Source organism: Panthera tigris, chromosome D1 (assembly GCF_018350195.1).
Source record: "Panthera tigris isolate Pti1 chromosome D1, P.tigris_Pti1_mat1.1, whole genome shotgun sequence".
Lineage (NCBI taxonomy): Eukaryota > Metazoa > Chordata > Mammalia > Carnivora > Felidae > Panthera > Panthera tigris.
This window is the reverse complement of record NC_056669.1, coordinates 68,151,343-68,169,146: the sequence shown is the minus strand read 5'-3', so window position 1 is coordinate 68,169,146 and position 17,804 is coordinate 68,151,343. Positions and strand designations below refer to the sequence as shown.

At 49.8% G+C, this 17,804-nt stretch overlaps 1 protein-coding gene across 1 annotated transcript in view; it reads right to left on the bottom strand.

Moving 5' to 3' along the window:
* The window catches only part of MICAL2 (microtubule associated monooxygenase, calponin and LIM domain containing 2), a 222,154-nt gene that overhangs the window by 46,216 nt on the left and 158,134 nt on the right, over positions 1–17,804 (bottom strand). Inside the window, exons 28-31 of the mRNA XM_042959374.1 lie at positions 15,886–16,067; positions 10,127–10,201; positions 5,484–5,638; positions 2,936–4,238 (exon numbers count right to left, since the gene is read on the bottom strand). Of these exons, the coding sequence (XP_042815308.1) occupies positions 2,936–4,238; positions 5,484–5,638; positions 10,127–10,201; positions 15,886–16,067 (1,715 nt within the window). The remainder of the gene's footprint in view (positions 1–2,935; positions 4,239–5,483; positions 5,639–10,126; positions 10,202–15,885; positions 16,068–17,804) is intronic.

The following is a 17,804-nucleotide window of genomic DNA, read 5'->3' as shown; positions in this document are numbered from 1 at the left end:
AGACAAAACAAAACCAAAACAGGGCTGGATCCACACCTCACATTTTATATTAGGACTGTTTCTTGATATAAATATTTAAATGTAAAAAATTAAAAACAAACAAGAAAACCTAAAAGATACTGTAAGAAAATTCTTTTCTAAAACTTGGAAGAAGTACTTTCTGAACTATTATATAAAGGCTAGGAGCCATAAAATGAAAAACTGCTTATAACAACGATATAAAAATAAAACTTTTATGTGACAAAATCCACCATAAACAAACAAGAGGCTGGAAAAAATATTTGTAATTCCTGTCACAACAAAAGGGCTAAATTTCCCTTTTAATAGAGTCCCTTCACATCATTAAGAAAAATACCAACAGTACAACAGAAAACTGGATAGAAGAGATAATAGGTCATAGAAAAGGAAATACAAATGACTTTTTAAATTGAAAAGGTACTCAGTCACCTGTCACATTGGTAAAGATGAAAAAAAAAATCGGATAGCCCATTGGTTAGTGCAAGTGTCGAAACACCACGTTCATATTTTGCTGAACCGGCACCATTTTGATGGCGGATTTGGCAATCTCGATTAAAATCCCTGATTCACATATCCTTCGTTCCAGTATTTCTACCTCTACTACTCCACATATGACAAATGGCCTAAGTTCTCAGTTAATTACAACAGCACTGTTTGCAGTAGCAAAAGATATGCAATTGACTTTCCATCCTGGGGGCCTGGCTACCTAAATCCACATCTACACCTGTGCAGAGATACTGTGCAGCTAGAAAACAAAGGAGAAAGGTCTTTATGTGCCCACATGCAATGATCTCTAAAATAAAATTAAAAGCATAATACAAAGTGTGTACGATATGCTAGCATGCTACCTTAATGTAAAAAAAGAAACAAATATTGTTATTTATAAAATTACTCTTATATGCATGAATTCTGTCTGCAAGAATGCCTAAGAGGTTGATGATAACATCTGTCATCAAGGATAGGACCTGGATGGCTCAGGGACAGGGAAGGGAGATAGGACTATTTATTTTGTGCATTTTACACCCTTTTATTTTTAAACTACACGAATGTACTATCTATCAAAAAATGCACAACACATTAAAGTTTACGATGTGATATAAAGGGTATAATTGAACTCCAGCCTGTTTGTGCCTATCCTCAGCTTGGCTGAAAATAAAGTCTCTTGTTAATCTGTACAGCTTTCTGATTAAGGCACCAAAGAAGGAAATTAATTTTTTGCTTGAAAACTAAAGTTCCAAAATAAAAGTTAAAAAAAGAAAAAAGTTAAAAATAAATAAATAAAAACAAAGTTGCTCAAGAATAGGGACAGGAGAGTCACAGTTTATTTAAAGCCATCAACCAACTATCAACAATTAAAAAAAAAATAAATCATGTGTTTAAACTGTCTCTAAAGATACATACCAAAACTTTGGCAAGGAGGAGTGGGACAGAGAATATATGTTACTTTCTAAAAAATATATTTTCACATTGTCAGATTCTTCCAATTTATTAATTAATTCAATCATTTAAAAATTATAATCAGATTTAAATATAAAAAGCCTAGGTTTCCATTGTTAACCACATACATAACTGTTTTTAAATAGTAACAAAAAACCTAAGTTTAAAGAGGCACCATTTTTTGACTAGTAAAACAGCAATATTTTTAAAATATGAGACAATACAGATGACAGTATGGCGGAAAAGGTACTTCATACATTAGTGGTGGAATATAAACTGTTACCTTTCTCTCGGTTTAATTGAAACTGACAACATGCAGTTGTAAGAAATAACACAGAGAGGCCCCATGTATCCTTTATCCACACCGTTAAGAAACAATGGTAGTGTAAGAAAAAAAAAATTTGCATCTTTAATCCAGTAATCTCATTTCTTGGAACCTATCCTAAAAAAATAATTCAAAGGAAAGAAAAACCTATATGCATAAAAAATGTTCGTTCAATACCACATATATAAAATATAAATATATTCATAGGCATAATTTAAACAATAAACGGTTTGGGGACACCTGTAGGGCTCAGTTGGTTAAGGGTCTGACTTCGGCTCAGGTCACGATCGCATGGTTCATGAGTTCGAGCCCCGCGTCGGGCTCTGTGCTGACAGCTCAGAGCCCAGAGCCTGCTTCAGATTCTGTTTCCCTCTCTCTGCCCTTCCCCTGCTCACACTCTGTCTCTCTCTCCCTCTCAAAAATAAATAAACATCTAAAAATTGAAAAAATTGAAAAAATAGTTTTATTATTTTCTAGATAAAAATAATTTATTTAATGAAGTAACATATCCACTAGTGTTAATAACATTCTACTGCCATTAAATCGCATTTATGTAGACTATGTGTGACTGTCATAATAGTTATGCTATATTGTTGATTAAAAAAATACAATTTGGGGGCACCTGGGTGGCACCTGGACATCTGACTCTTGATTTAGGCTCGGGTCATGATCTCACAGTTCATGGGATTGGGCCCCGCATTGGGCTGTGCTGGGTATGGAGCCTGCTTAAGATTCTCTCCCTCTGCCCCTCTCCCCTGCTCATGCGTACATTCTCTCTCTCTCAATCTCTCTCTCTCTCTCTCTCTCTCTCTCTCTCTCTCTCTCTCTTTCTCAAAATGAATAAATAAACTTTAAAAAAATGAAAAATACAATTTTGGGGGTAAAACTTAGTAAAAGTTGCCATACATGGATAATGAGTGAGAAAGTGGTGAGATTATGGTCGATTCTTTGTCTCTTTCAAAACTGTCTGTAATGTAATTTCAAATTCAATTTTTTCCCCCAATTTTTCACGTTTTTCAAATTCAAGTTTTCCTACTTTTGTCAGAATTTAATTTGGGGAGCAAAAGAAAGGGAAAGATGCCCGTTGTTAGTCCAGTAAGAATGGTTAACTTCCCAGCATGAACTGCAGACTTTCGTTAGGAAAGAGCCACTTACTTGCATCTTTGTCTGGAGAAGGATGGACCCTCTGCTCCAGGCAGGTGCTAGTGAAAGGCTGTGCCAGCTTCTCCAGGGGCTGGGCACTGTCCACGGGCTCCCCTTTGCCCCTGTGGATGCTAAAGAGGTCCTGGAGGTCCTTTCTTTGTTTGGATTCTTGGAAGAAACTCTCAAAAGATTTGTCTTTGAGTCTGAGTGAGGAGAAGAGAGAGATCTTCCTCTTTGGAACCCTGGAAGCATCTGGGAAGGTCTCCTGCAAACTCACTTTCTCAAGGAGTGTGGGGACATCTTCCATCTTGTGGCAGGATGGGGACACTAATGCAGGAAACACCTTGGATGGTCGGTTGGGCAAACTGTGGGTACGGAAGGCAGGGTCAGGAAGGCGAGGGTGCGGAGGCTGGGCAGCCCTGGCAGGTGGGGAGCCCCAGGAGAAGAAGGCTGAGGTCCTGCGTGCCATGTCTCTCCCTGGGGACTGCTGGCTGCAGTCTTTACTGGAGCTGGTTTTTCGAAGGCTGAACGAGCGAGTGCAGGAGTGTGGCTGGGTGGTGGGCAAGGGCTTTGATTCTGGCTTGGTGGAGTTGGGGAGGAGGGGCTCCAGGGACCTTCGGATGGCATTTGCTATGAGCCGAAGTGGGGACTTGGGTGGAGGGACGCTTGGCTCCCCTGGAGCCCGTTCAGCTGGGGTCCCCGTCTTCTCCTGAGCCTTTCCCTGGGCTGGCGGGGTCTCTCGCACTCTCCAGGGGAGCAGCAAGGGGCTGACTGGTTTCAGCACATGGCCTCGTCGACCACTGTCAGCACTTTTCTGGGCAGGTTGTGCCCCAGCTTCCAGGCTCACACTCTCAGGGAGGGAGTCATTCCAGTCCAGCAGCTTTGTCTTCTGCTCCGGGGTGAGGACTAACTTCTTCAAGCCCAGCCTCTTCCCCTCTGTCAGCTGTGACCCACCCTCCTCTCTCCTTCCGGATTCTGTTTTCCTTTCTCCTGGGTCCTCTCCAGCCCCGGGGGATAGCTCTTGGTCTGGCAAGCACCTGTCCTTCCCTCTAGCAGGGTGTGGGCCTCCGTGGATGCTTCTGGCATCCCCAAGAAGGGACTCTGTTTCCTGACACCCATCAGAAGCCGTCTCTGCAGGGCTGGGTGTCTGGGGCCTCACCATGCAGTACTCTGCCCGCTCCAGCACTTGGTCATGAGGCAGATACAGGTGCATGTCCTTGGGTGCTGCCTGGGCTCTGGCGCGCCTCAGAAAGATTGGGGTAGAAGGGCTGAAGTGACCTCTTGAGACCTGTGAGGGCAGGTTGTAATCTATCACCTAGAGGAGATGGGCAAAATTAATGGGTATTTAGGGATTCCCAGCATTTATTTATATGGGGAGGCATTTCTCAGCCCATGTCCCCCTCCCTGCCTCGCTTCAGATCTCCAAACCCCAAAGTAAAAAAGAATTCTGCCTAGGATGATTTCAAAGGGCCACTCTTCATTCTAAGTGGCTGCCTTGGGACCTGCTGGGATCTGCTTAGAGCCCTGTATCAGCAGTGATCAAAGGCTTTGCTGGGTGCTGGATTAGGTGGGTTGGAAGCCAGAATGGAAGGTGACTGCACTGACCAGCTCCTGGGCCAGCCAGCCAGCCAGGTAGAGCTGGCCTGGCCTCTATGTGTGGCCAGACCAGATGCCCCAAGGCGAACTTAGCCACAGTTCCTACTAAGGGAACATTCCACCCGTAGATAGGTGTGTTCCTCCAACAACCGAGAGGCCAAGGCTTCTTTGTTGGAGACTATTAAGCGAAGGAGAGACAGTTACCCTTCTGGGCTGGAGCTGTGGTGGCAGAAAGATGGCCGTCGGGACTTTCCACTGACCTTCTAGAACTGACTCATGCCTTGCTCCACTGAGAAAGTAGCCATTTGTAGCGAGCAGGGACTTGGCTCCTTGGCAAAGGAAGAACATAGGGACATTCTAGAAGTGGCTGTGCCCTGCTAAAAGCACTGGTGCCTAAGGGCAGGTCATAGGACAGGGGCTTGACAAGAGCACGTACCTTGATTTGTCTCGTGCACCCTACTTCCCAGAGCCCAGACCAGGGTCTGGCAGGTAACAGAGGCTTGATAAACTCATACTGGAGGTTACAGTTCAAACCTGAGTATCTCAGTGATGTCATTTTCTGTTCAAGAGGGATGGACCTCCAAGAGTCTCAGCTGCTGTCAAAGGCAGCCTCAGTTCCGTGTCTGCCATCCGTCAGCTGTGAGCTCCTCAACGTTCTCTGCCAGGCCCTCAAGGGCAGAGCAGATGTCCTAGCATCTCCGCATGCCACAGTCCTGCCCAGAGCCCATGCCCCACAGAGTCTGCTGAGTGAGTGGCTGTGCCCTGGGGCTGGCTGAGAAGGAGCAGGATGGATGAGCTTTCATGAAGGGCACAAGTGAAAAAGGCCTGGGTGGGCATTTCTTGGCCCTGGCTTTGCACTTGGGGGACCTCAGACTGCTAAGAATCCAGAGTTAAGGGCGGGGGTAGGAGGGGCACAGGCAGCTCACCTTCCTAACACCGGGGCAGGGCCCCAAGGGGCATTTACCTGAGGTGGGGAGAAGCCATCCAGGACATTCCCTGGGACACCGCCTGAAGACAAAGATGGAGGAGAAGATGAAGGAGAAAACAATGAGGAAGAAGAAAGAGGGGCAGCTTCCTCTGAAGGTGACATGGTTCTTCTGTTGTTCACTGGTGTCGAACCTGCCAAGGAAAGAACATACTCTCCGTTACAGAGCTGTCTTTTTACGTTATTTTATCATGAAAAGGTGGAGGTTTGAAGAGAAGCTCCAACTCGATAAACACAGCCAGAGGGTGGAAGGTGCTGGAGACTGATTCTGAGACTCCAGTGCCCAGAGTTTGACCTTGGAGGAATGGGTGCAGGAATGACAGCCTGTGGGGGAGAAGAGGTCCTAGGACGAAAAGTCTAAGAACCATTGCACTTCTCACTCCCATGAGAACGTTCCTGAGATATCTCCAGGGCGTTTCTTGGAAATGGACGGCTACCTCTGAAGTTTCCCCCAAAGCCATTGTGGTTGGCATCTGGACTGCGTTAACTCACTTGGTCAATAAACCATCTGAGGCCTCTTCCCACAAGATGCCTGGCCATTAGCTGTGGGCACGGACAGGGTAGGTAGTCACTGCTAATGAATCAGGCTCTTCCTTCTCACATGGGCACCAAGGGGCTCTCAGGATGGTTAGCTTGAGATTTTGAGAGAACACTAGGGAGGGAGGTTATAATGAGTATCAAATCATTTGAAGCATATGGAGTGGGGTTCATGCCAAGTTCCTGTTGGTCACGGAACAAATGAGATGCAGTGTATGTGCTCAGACCAACATGAGAAAGGAGTGTGGCCAGGACCCTGGGGATCAATGAGTCAATGAGTCTGGTAACAGCAGAATTGTGACAGTTGTAGCCTATAAGATCCATCTCTCCCTCTCCCGAGTGCACACACGTGTGTACGTGTGCACAAATATGCCCTCTGGTAACCTTAAATCTAAAATCTCGAGGGCTTTGCTTCCACGTGGGACCATTCCAATAATATGTCCTGAGAGGGATTCAGAAAATGCCATGCTCCTTTTCATATTTGTCCACTCTGTGTCTGACCCTTCAGCCCAGCCAGCTCTCCTGTGAACCCTTCCAGCACGTAGAGTCTATCCCCCAGAGACCTCCCAGGACCAACGTCTCTCAACCACTCCTGTCAGATTCCCTGCTTCTGGCTGCTCAGCTGACCCGTTCCTATTTCCCTTCGAGGTGTCCAGCCTTCAGATGTTAGCTCACTTCCTAACTCAATACAACCCCCTGGCCTCAGTTTCCCCATAGCATTGGGTGAGACACTCCTGCTCTGGAGCCCACACAGGCCAGGCCAAACCCAAGCCCCACCCCCAGAAGAGTTCTTTCCAGACCCATCCGCATGGGGGAACCACACGGGGGCAGGGGGTTCTTCAGGATTCTGTCCTGCTTTCCTTGTACACAAATGTGTGTCAGAGTGCGTATCCCAGTCCTGGGCTCTGACAAGACAGTCACTACACACACAAGTTCAGCAGGCTTCCAAAGCGAAGCCCTCCAGAATGCTTCTGAGGGAGAGAAGAACTCAGGGGAACAGATCCGAGGGCGGCAGGAAGGAGCTGCTGGGAGAAGGCCCCAGGCTGCCAGGAGCCGATGCGGGGGAGGCGGCTGGCCAGCTTGTCACCCAAACCCTCAGCCCCCGTTGCGGCCCACAATGAGATGTCTCGAGCCTAAAAAGGCAAACACTGTGAGTCAGTTGTTGCCTTGCTTCCTGTCCTCGGCTTGCCAAATTCCTGCCAAATTCCTTCTCCTCCTCTCCCTTGCCCCCTCATTCTCTTCCCTCAGCTACCTCCCAAATCAAACTCCTGAGCTTGTCTCAAAGTCCCCTCAGCTCAACAGACTGACTCTTTGTTCCCCTGAGGAGCTCTCTGGAACCTTCTGACACAGTGCCAGGGACACCTAGGGAACCAAACTTGACAGGAAAGCCTTGGGGTTCGCAAGGTCGTGACCCGGAGGCTGCTCCCTCTCTCCTTTCTTTAACCCCTGCCCCCACCCCTGCCAGTGAGGCCTCTTTGCACTCATGTTCCTCACACACCCACTTCAGGACAACTTGGGCAGGGCTTGAAGGGATGCCTGCCCGTCAAGCTGCCACCTGGGAGGGGAAGACCAGAGGTAAGCTGAGAGGTGACAGGAAATCTCACCTGCCTGAGGTGGCTGAGGTTTTGGGGTTCCCTCAGAGGATGGCAAAGGGGGAGCCTGGAAGCCCGCCTCCTTCACACCCACACCAGCTGCCTGACACTGAGCAAGTTACTTAGACTCTCACTTTCCTCATGTGAAAGACGGGAGGTCTAGCGTTGCTTCATGGGGAGGCTGAGGGGATAAAATGGGGTAAAAAGTGGTGCCCGGTGTAGGATGCCAAGTAAATGCTGCACGCGAGCTAAATATTAACTCTAATCCTTCTCTTCTGCCCATGCACATGAGTTGTGCCCAATAAAGACACTGCTGAACTGCTGACCTGTTCCAGAGGGGGCTATGGACCCCAACTATGGCCAAGAGTTCTCTAACTTGTAAGCCCAGGGACTCCCCACTCACCACCTCAGATCCTTCTCTGCGGGTTCTTTCTTGTTTTCCCTGAAGGCTTGGCATGGTCCAGCCAGGCTGCTGTGCCCTCTGCCAGGGCCTCGGTCCTGGGTGCTGCTGACCCTTCTGGTCCCATCATGCAAAGGGGTTGATAAGAAGACCAGGGCCCAGATTACAGCCCCCCAAGCCTCCTCTGGCTCAGCTGTCTCTTTGCTGGGCCCTCCGGCAGTGACCTTTCCCTTCGATTCTAGAGGCCATTCTGGTGACTATGGTCAGCTGGGGGAGGGTGACAGCTCCCTCTGTCCTCCCACCTGGGGTTGGGGCCAGAACCAGCCTTGACAGGGCAGTGAGTGGACCGAGGAGATGGTGCCCCAGGTTCTGCTCACTACTACAGGACCAGTGTTGCCCACTGGGGTTTCCTCTTGGGCAAAATGAAGAGGACGAAAAAGATGGCCGTGAGGATTTTTACAAAGACTGGGATTCCAGGGTGCAGCTTCCCAGAATTTGGTGTTTAGGCAATACTCAAATTTCCTGAGGTCTCAGAGCGCCCTCTAGGGGCAGGAGGCTTGTTCCTTGGTTCATATGTTTGTTCACTCATTTTCTCTTTCATTCAGCAAGCTAGAACTGAGTGCCTCCTCTGGGCCAGGCCCACAGATACGATCCCAACTCAAGGCCGGCCCTCAGAGGCCCGAGAACTAACACCTAGGAAAACTAAAGACACATTGAGGTCGTCAGGTCCATCCCAGAAACCATGCTTCTGGTTAGCAGTCCTCTCTCTCCCAGGCCTTCTCCAGCACCCTCTAACCTGCTGGGGGAGGGGCCCCCAGACTCGCTGCTCACAGCCCAGACCGAGAACTTCTTAAAAGCAGGGCAGAGCCCCTTGTGCTCGTGGCACTCCTTAAAGTCAGCTGGAAGCACTGGATGGCACCTACCCAAATGGACCCACCGGTGGAAGCAGAATTCTTGTGATTTGGGGAGGGGCTAGGAGGCTGAGGAAATGAAGTGACTCAGGCCTTCAGTAAACATTCCCTATTCTCGTGGCCCTCACTGCCTGGGACTGCAAGATGATTCAAGAGCCATTTCAGGGTGCCCCCAGGTGAAATGGCCTGCAGGTGTGCAGCTGTGGTCCAGCCCCAGAGGCACCCATTATCCCAGCCTGACCCAAGGAAGGTGGGGGGGGGGGCTCGAGTCTGAGGGCTGCTGGGAGAATGACTCATGGGCCAGGAGTCAGGACTGACTCACAAGGAAGGAGCCAACTAGCTAGTGCTCTGTTCCAACTTCAACAATGGTTCTTTTTAGAAACCCCTGTCTAACCCAAGGCTTTCCTGGGTCCACCTCTTCCAGAGCAAGGCCCAGGAGGGAGTGTGGGAGCAGGGGGAGGCCAAAGGTGGACTTGGAAATGGACTGAGAGTCCCTGTCCCTCTCTCAGGACCAGGGAGGGAATGCATGCCTGCTCTTTAAGGGCTGCAGAGCAGCACAGAGAATGTGGCCAGCCCCAGGATGCTGTGCAACCGTGTGTGTGGTTAGTGCGCCCCCTAGTGGGAGTCTAATGCATCCGCGGCAGCCCTTGGCCCTCACCCAGCCCTGCTCTTCTCTGGGACGCTGGGGTCAAAGCCTGCTCAGATGAAGCAGCAGGTGTGTGTGCCTGGGCGGGCGGGTATGTGAGTGGGTGTGGGTGTGGCTTCCTTCACTGCTTTGCCCATGACTGCATGAGATCATTCGGCTGATGCCCCCAGTCGAACTCCAGTGCCTGGAATGAAAACACATAGAGGCTCTGGGCCTCAGTTTCCCCACCTGTGTTTCAAAAATCTTGGAGCCAGTGATTGCTAAGACCCCTTCCAGGTGCAACCGTAGAGCTGTAAGGCTCCATGATTCCAGACTGAGGAGCTGAAGAGGCAGGGAAGGTCCCAAATCCTTGGAAAATGCTTCCCCGAGTCAGCAGTGGAAACAAAGCCAAACTACTATTTCTTTCCTTGCTGCTCGCATCCAGGAGCCCAGGTCAGAGAGGACACGCATGGAATGAGAACAGCTGCCCCTGAGAATGAACCAGAGGACACTGCCCCTGTCCCTCCCCACCCACTCCCAGAGAGCTCATGACTCACTGGACTGGAATTTTCTTCTGCAGCTCTGGTATTTGTTGGGAGTTACAGACTGGAAGCTATTGGCCCGGAGCAGAGCTGTGGTGGAAAAAAGAAAGGGGCAGGGGAGATGGGGAGGGAGGGAGAGTCTGTTAAACTCGCAGAATAACCACAGGGTTTTTCTCTTGTGGCACGTTTTGTAGACCAATAATTATAACCTACCTTTCTCAGACCACATCTCCCTGTCCCTACGACGCACACCTCCAGCTTTTCATTCAGTCATTCATTGAATATGTATTGAGACCCTGCTATGCGACAGGTACTGCCATCATTCAGAAAATGCCTCAGATTATGAGCCATCATTCTAAGTCACCCATAATTAACATACGTGTGTACCTGTTTGTGTGCACACATGCATGCCCGTGTACATATATGCATTTGTGCACACGCTTGCTTGTTAACAGAGCAGTTCTTCAAAGCTGGAGTCTCACATCAATGTCCCATTTATGTAGTAGAGAAACGGGAGCTGCACTCATTGAAGCCTGCCTGGAAGCTGCAGAGTGTTCTACCTCCTCTCCCCCTTCCCTTCCAGAGCCTTCCAGACCCTTTGGGAACCAGGATTCTGTAGGCTGTGTACTCAAGACCCTCCACCCAGCTGGGTCTTGAGAATTAGCTGAGCAATACGAACATCCCAAGACATCCCATGGTCTTGGCCATTTAGGGTGTGAGAAATGCAGATGTACCTCCTTCCTACACTGGGCCCTCAGATTTGGCCTCAGGCTCCGGGTCCCTGTGGTGGACCTTCATACTGGAGATGTAGAATGGGGTGCCACACGTACACCCGAATGCACACCCTGGTGGGACTGGGTGGTACGGAAGGAAAGGACGCTCTGAGAGCGATGTAGGTGTGGGAGAATGGCGTAGGGAAGGTTTGGAGCCAAAGCCCAGCTCTCTCTCTCCCTTCGCCCTGCCCCCATCTCGGGAGGAAGGCCCAAGTCCCAAGTCCTGCCACGGCTCAGAGCTGGGCTTCGGTGCTCGTCAGCCGGGCTGCGAGGTGCGGGCGGCAGCCACTTCCGGGGCTTCTTTTCCTGGGGACGAGATCCTCCAGCTCCTTAGACCCCTGGCTCCCCTCTTTCCCTGACTCCACCTGGAGACAATTTGAGCCCGTTCTCTCCTGTGGCTTCCCTGTCCCACAGGCCTGCTGTCATATCAAGCCCTGCCGTGTGGACAGGTGCAGCGTGCGGCCTCCGCATCTCACAACCTACGGATCTGGCTCGCTCCTCCCGCAGGCGCAGGTCGGGGTTGGCCAGGCTGGACAGTGTACGTCAGGGGCGAGCAGGACTCCAGGGCAGCCGCATCTCGCTGACCTGCGCTGTCCTTTCAATCACCGAGTGGCGAAATTTCTCAAGAAACACAGAAGACTGCTTAAAGCTCTTGTTGCTTCTCCTCGGCTTTTCTCTTTGTGGAATGAAACTTACTAGAAGTAGCTACAATTCACAAGCGATTTTTCCATCCCTGGTGTTTACAGGACACGCGTGCACACACTCCCAAAGGGTTTGGGAGGCTCTGGGAGGGAAGGGGGAGAAGAGGTAGAACTTTCTGCAGCTTCCAGGCTTCGGTGAGAGCAGCTCTGGTTTCTCTACCACATGCACACCTATTTTACCACAGCAGGAACAGCAGGGTGGGTGGCAATGATTTGATCCAGTCGTTTTGAGCAGCATAAAGCAAGCCTGGTTCCCTTATTTTCAGCTTATATTTTATTTATTATTATTTTTTTAATGTTTTATTTTAGTTTTGAGAGGGAGGGAGGGAGGGAGGGAGGGAGGGAGGGAGGGAGGGAGGGAGAGAGAGGCAGAGAGAGAGGGAGACAGGATCGGAAGCAGGCTCTTTGCTGACAGCAGAGGCTGATTTGGGGCTCGAACTCACAAATGTTGAGATCATGACCAGAGACAGAGTCAGACGCTTAACCGACTGAGCCACCCAGGTGCCCCCAGTTTATATTTTATTTATATTTATTTTAAGGGAGCACTTTTGGAGATCTTAGTGCCTGAGTTGCTACAAAACAAATAAGGGTAAGTATTTTCATATGGTGTGAATGATATCATTTTATTGTTACAAACGAGTAGTATCTTCCATAGGTCACTGGGCCATCCTGTCGTCAAATTATTGTCAGAAAAAAATGGAAAATACCAACTTTTCTAAGCCAGAGTAATTTGGGGCAGTCTGCCGCCCCCCCCGCCCTCCCCGCCCCCAGTTCCAATTAGCTCATGCCCAAAACCTAATACACTTGATTGATTCATTTAATTGTCTAGGTGTGCATTTTACAACACACGCAGACAGGCTCTCTTGAGCTGCTCCTCTGTGATTCCCCAACGTGTAGGTCGTGGCCCTCCTGCATGGAAGCAGCTGGGGCACTTACATAAAATGCAGACACTTGGCTCTACTCCACTGAATCTGAATCTCTTGATTCACTGAGATCCACTGAATCTGAATCTCTTGAAGGTGGTGACCTAGATATCTGCCTTTCAAACAAGATTTTTAAGAACCACTGAACTAGGTGTCTTAGGGGAGCGTTACTGCACATTTTCCACTGAACCTCGATAACACAGGGCTTAAATTTTTTTTTAATGTTTTATTATTTATTTTTGAGAGAGAGAGGCAGAGCATGAACAGGGAGGGGCAGAGAGAGAGACACACACACAGAATCTGAAGCAGGCTCCAGGCTCTGAGCTGTCAGCGCAGAGCCCGACATGGGGCTCGAACTCACAAACCGCAAGATCATGACCTGAGCTGAAGTCAGATGCTTAACCGACTGAGCCACCCAGGCACCCCCACAGGGCTTAAATTTTATATCAGGCCATCATCTTGGTCAGGCTCTATGCTGAAGAACTTTGAAGATACAATAGGTTCCTTGATGAGCCAAGGTAGTCCCAGAAGTCTTTCTCTAAATTGTGGTAAAATATATGTAACACAAAGTTACCACTTTAACCATTTTAAAGTCTACAGCTCAGGGGCCTTAGGGACATTCACAGTGTGTAACCATCACCACCATCCATTTCCAGAACTTTTTCTACATCCCAAACTGATACTCATTAAGCTGTCACTCCCCACACTCCTATCCGCCCCACCCCCTCCAGTCATCACCATTCTGCTTTCTCTCTCTATGAATCTGGCTATTCTAGGGACCTCGTAGAAGTGGAATCATACAATGCTTGTCCTTTTGTGTCTGGCTTAGGTTCATCCATGTGGCAGTGTGTCAGAATTTCATTCCTTTTTAACACTGAATAACATTCCATTATATGAATATCGCACACTTTGTTTATCTGGTCACCTATTGTTGAACTTGGGGGCATTTCCCCCTTTGGCAATTGTAAATAATGCCGGATTGGCATAGGTGTGCAAACCAGAAGTCTTCTTAAAGCAGTATCTCAGCTTTGTTTGGCATTCCCTCAGCTCAGCTCTGAGCCATTTATCCAAGGGAACATTGTGATTCATGAAGCTCCATTAACATGCACAACATAACAACCCTATATTATCTCGCAAAATAACAGACTCACCATAACTAGCAACACAAAACACCACACTTCGATGGTACCAGAGATCTTAACCTTACAATGTGGTCCGCCTAGCAACGATCAAAAACATGATGCATGGAGGCGAAATCAGTAAAAGATTGCCTGGATGTCATGCCGTCGATCCACTTCTCTGTCTACTCTGTATTTCATTCTGGAATCAAACTAGACTGTCAGGAACAAAATGCGTTGGCCACACTGCCTTGTTGACTTGATGCAGCCCTGTACCCTTGGAAGAAGTGTTCCTGCTGAGCCATGTTTTGTCACCATGCCCTCACCTGCCAGCCAGGGCTGTTGCACGAGACAGCCTCGCTCAAGACAGGGACTCCTGAATCCCTCAATGCCATCTATTTAACATGAGCTGGACAATTTCTACAGAGTGAAGCACTAGGAAAAGTGGTACCAGATCTGAAACTTGCTACAAGCCAATACATTGTTTTGAATTATGAATATTATTATGAATAATAATTGTGTTTCCTTTCAAAATCTGGCTGCCAGAAAACTCGGAATCAAATTCATGATCCCACTAGAGCAACCGTTTAGGACTGCAGCCTGCCTCGCTGGAGTCTCTAACTCCTAAACTGGTTTTGTTAACCTTGACCTTAGGGATTTATCTTTTATAGAGAGTGACATGTAATTTTGTATTATGTCTTTTTTATAACTTGCCTAAAATCCCCTGGCAACTGAGGAGAGAGGAGAAAATGGAGGGAGGGGATGAAAGGCAGGCAGGCTTCATATCTATAAAGGAGGAGGCCGGAGCCCAGGGAGAGGAGACAGAGGCCACACATAACCAGACAGAGGCAGTCTGCACTCAGCTGGGCACAGCACAGCTAGTGCTCTGTCCCCTTCATATGCTTAGCCTTTTGGACGGCACCACAGTGGTTTTTAACAAGTACGTCCTGATGACAATTTGTCTTATTTTATTTAAAAATAACTTTTAAGTTTTTTTTAAATGTTTATTTTGGGGGGAGAGAGGGAGAGGGAGAGAGAGAGAGAGAGAGAGAGAGAGAGAGAGAAACAGAGCATAAGTGGGGGAGGGGCAGAGAGAGAGAAGGAGACACAGAATCTGAAGCAGGCTCCAGGTTCTGAGCTGTCAGCCCGGAGTCAGACGCAGGGCTTGAACTCACAAACTCTGAGATCACGACCTGAGCTGAAGTTGGACACTTAACCCACTGAGCCACCCAGGCGCCCCAATGTGCCCTTTTTTAAAAAGGCTCACAGGGGAGGGTAAATCCAGAACTTCCAGGAGGCCGGCCCCGCTCGGGTTTTCCTGTGAAACCAAGCCTTGGGAGATTGTTTCTCGGTTCAGGCGGAAGTTCTGCTCTCGGCCACCAGAGGGGTGTGCAGGACAAGCTGAGTACCCGCTCTCCCAGGGCAGTGAAGCTGTTGGTGCCTCAGGTGGGAAGTTTCAGTGAGCCTGCTTCTTCCCAGCCCCGAGGTCACAAGTTACTGTTGACTGAATCAAAACATTCAATTCAAGGCCACCTTTATTAACACAAGCTGGGCTGCTAAAGGCAACGACTTTTTAGGGTGCGGAGGGCCCCAGCACGGAGCCACACCGATTACCAGCCGTGAGACCTAGGGAAAACACAGTGTGTTTGCTCACAGGTAAAATGGTGAGCTTACCGACCCCAGCGGGGTTGTCCTGAGGATGCCATGGGGCCATGTTTGGGAAAACCAAACTGGTACTTAGTGAGAGTGTATTTATTCCTGCGCAGGTCAAGTTTTAGTGCGTGCCACGTGTCCCAAGCACGGCTGATGGCCCTGTGCTGTCCCCAGGGGCCCCCAGGGAAGCTGTGCCACCCAGATGGCTGTGGTCCATGCACTGAGCCACATCTTTCTCTAGCGGGGCTATGGAATGCTCTAAAGAGATATCAAAGAGGAGACTGCTCTAGGCGAGAGGGTGCCGGGGCCCCCCTTATCTCTGCCAGCCCGGGACACACCGCAGCCAGTCAGTCAGGCCCCTCTGCCATACACCCCACTTGAGATTCCAAAGCTTCTTATGGAGCAAGAGGCTGGGCCTGGGTCCAGTCCCCTCACCCCCACATATACCCTGGCCTCACTGCCTCTGAGCCTGAGGGCTGGGCCTACTGGCCCCTCATTCTCCGTGAGGAAACAGTTGCCGGGTGGGGGGAGGGGGTGTCTCCGCTCCCTCCCTGTGCCCCAGGATCAAGCAAGCCTGGCTCCCATCCAGGCAGGCTGTCTGCTCACCTTGCACAGCTTGGGGCTCCTCAGGGCAGTGTGGAGAGACTTCTCTGGTCGGGGCCTCCCTCAGGGAGCTGTGCCTGGTGAGGGGCTGCGGTAGGGGTGGGGGCTCTGGCCGCCGGGGTCTTTCCTCACGGGGCTCTGCACTGGAGGCCTCGCTGCCACTGCAGTCTGGCTCTGCCTCAGAGCTGGAGGAACAAGGGGAGACAGTGGGTAAGCGGAGGGCCCAGTAGTTCACCCCCCAGGCCCACAGCGTGTCCTGCCTATCAGTGCGGCCAGCAGACCACGGGGCTCTGGGGGAAGACAGTGGTGTAGTTACCTCAGGCGTTGTTATCGCCCCCCCTCCCACGTTCATATGAAGTCCTAACCCCTCATGCCTCAGAATGTGACTGCATGTAGATATAGGGTCTATAAAGAGACAATTAAGTTCAAATGAGGTCATTAGGGTGGACCCTCATCCACTATGACTGATGTCCCTCAAGAAGAGGAGATTTGGACACAGACAGGCATAGATGGGAAACACCATGTGCACATGAAGCCAGCCATCCTCAAACTGAGGAGAGGGCCCTGGAACAGACCATTCCCCCTCACGGCTCTCGGAAGGAACCAACAAGCCTGCCAACGCGTTGATCTTGGACCTCCAGCGTCCAGAACTACGAGAGAGTACATCTCTGTTGTTTAAGCTGCCCTGGCTCTGGTACTTTCTGGGGCCCTAGCCAACAAATATAAGCACGGACCCAAGCAGGACGAAGCCCAGCAAATATATGCCGATGTGCTTGCACGAAGGTGGGTCCTCCTACGTTCAGGATCCTTGAGCAGGATTCCTTGGCTCTCCGGGGTAAGATGAGCTTATCATTTAGGACCTGGGCCTAAACCTTCAGGCATTTCAATGCCGCTTGTGTCCTGTGGGAATTGATGGGGGAAAGAGAGGACTAGTGGGTTGGAGGGAGAGTATTTTTCTGGGTCTTGGATGACTGGCAGGAATTCAAGTGGCAGAAAAGTAGAAGCAGTGTATCCTTAGGCAGCAGGGATAGCAAAAACACAGTCCCTCCCCCCCACCCCGCCCGGGGCTTGGGGGAGGCGCAAACCTGTAGGGCTGTGAATTTAATGACCACTTGTATTTATTCTCTATGTATATAAGTCCAGCCTGTGTGTGTCCATTGGGGCACTGCCCCTTCTCCATCTGTGTACCCTGGTGGACTCTCCATCCATCCTGGTGCCCAAGCATGCCGGTCATGGCAGCTCAGTGCTCTTCACTGATTAGTCCCACAGGTGCAATGCAAAGTGAACCGTACCCATTGGAGGTCTACCTTGAGATCTTGGTACATGGGCACGGACTGATGGATGTGGGCTGAGGCCCTCAGCAGCTGAGAGTTCCACATGTGGATACAGCCTCTCTGGGGATGGTTGTAAATCCGCTGTAAGAGGGGCAGCAGTGGAGAGTGGTTGTTTGAGTTTCTGGTTCCAACCTTGCCTGGAGAGAGAACTATCTTTGGACTTCCCAGTGAAAGGAAACGAAGTATTTGCTTTGTTAATTAGGCTGGGTTGAGTTGGGTTTCTGCCTCTTACGATGGACATGGTCAAGTCTAATTGAGGCCCAGAAGGCTGTGAGAACTGGGGCAGGACCTTCCTTCTCACCTCAGTGATCACCAAGGGCACTCCAAGGCAGTGGCTCTCATGCAGACATGTGTCACAATCACCTGTGGGACTTACTAAAATGTATCTTCCTAGGCCCCCTTTCAAGAGTCAGAAGACACCAGACCTCATGAATAGTTATCTACACTGCAGTATCCATTTTCTCTCCTCACATCCCTCCCACATCTACTCCAATCAGGTTTCTGATCCTCTTGTTGGAAAATCCAGAGGCCAATTCTCCATTCTCATCCGAAACAGTGAGCCACCCCCTCCTTCTCGAAACTTCTCCT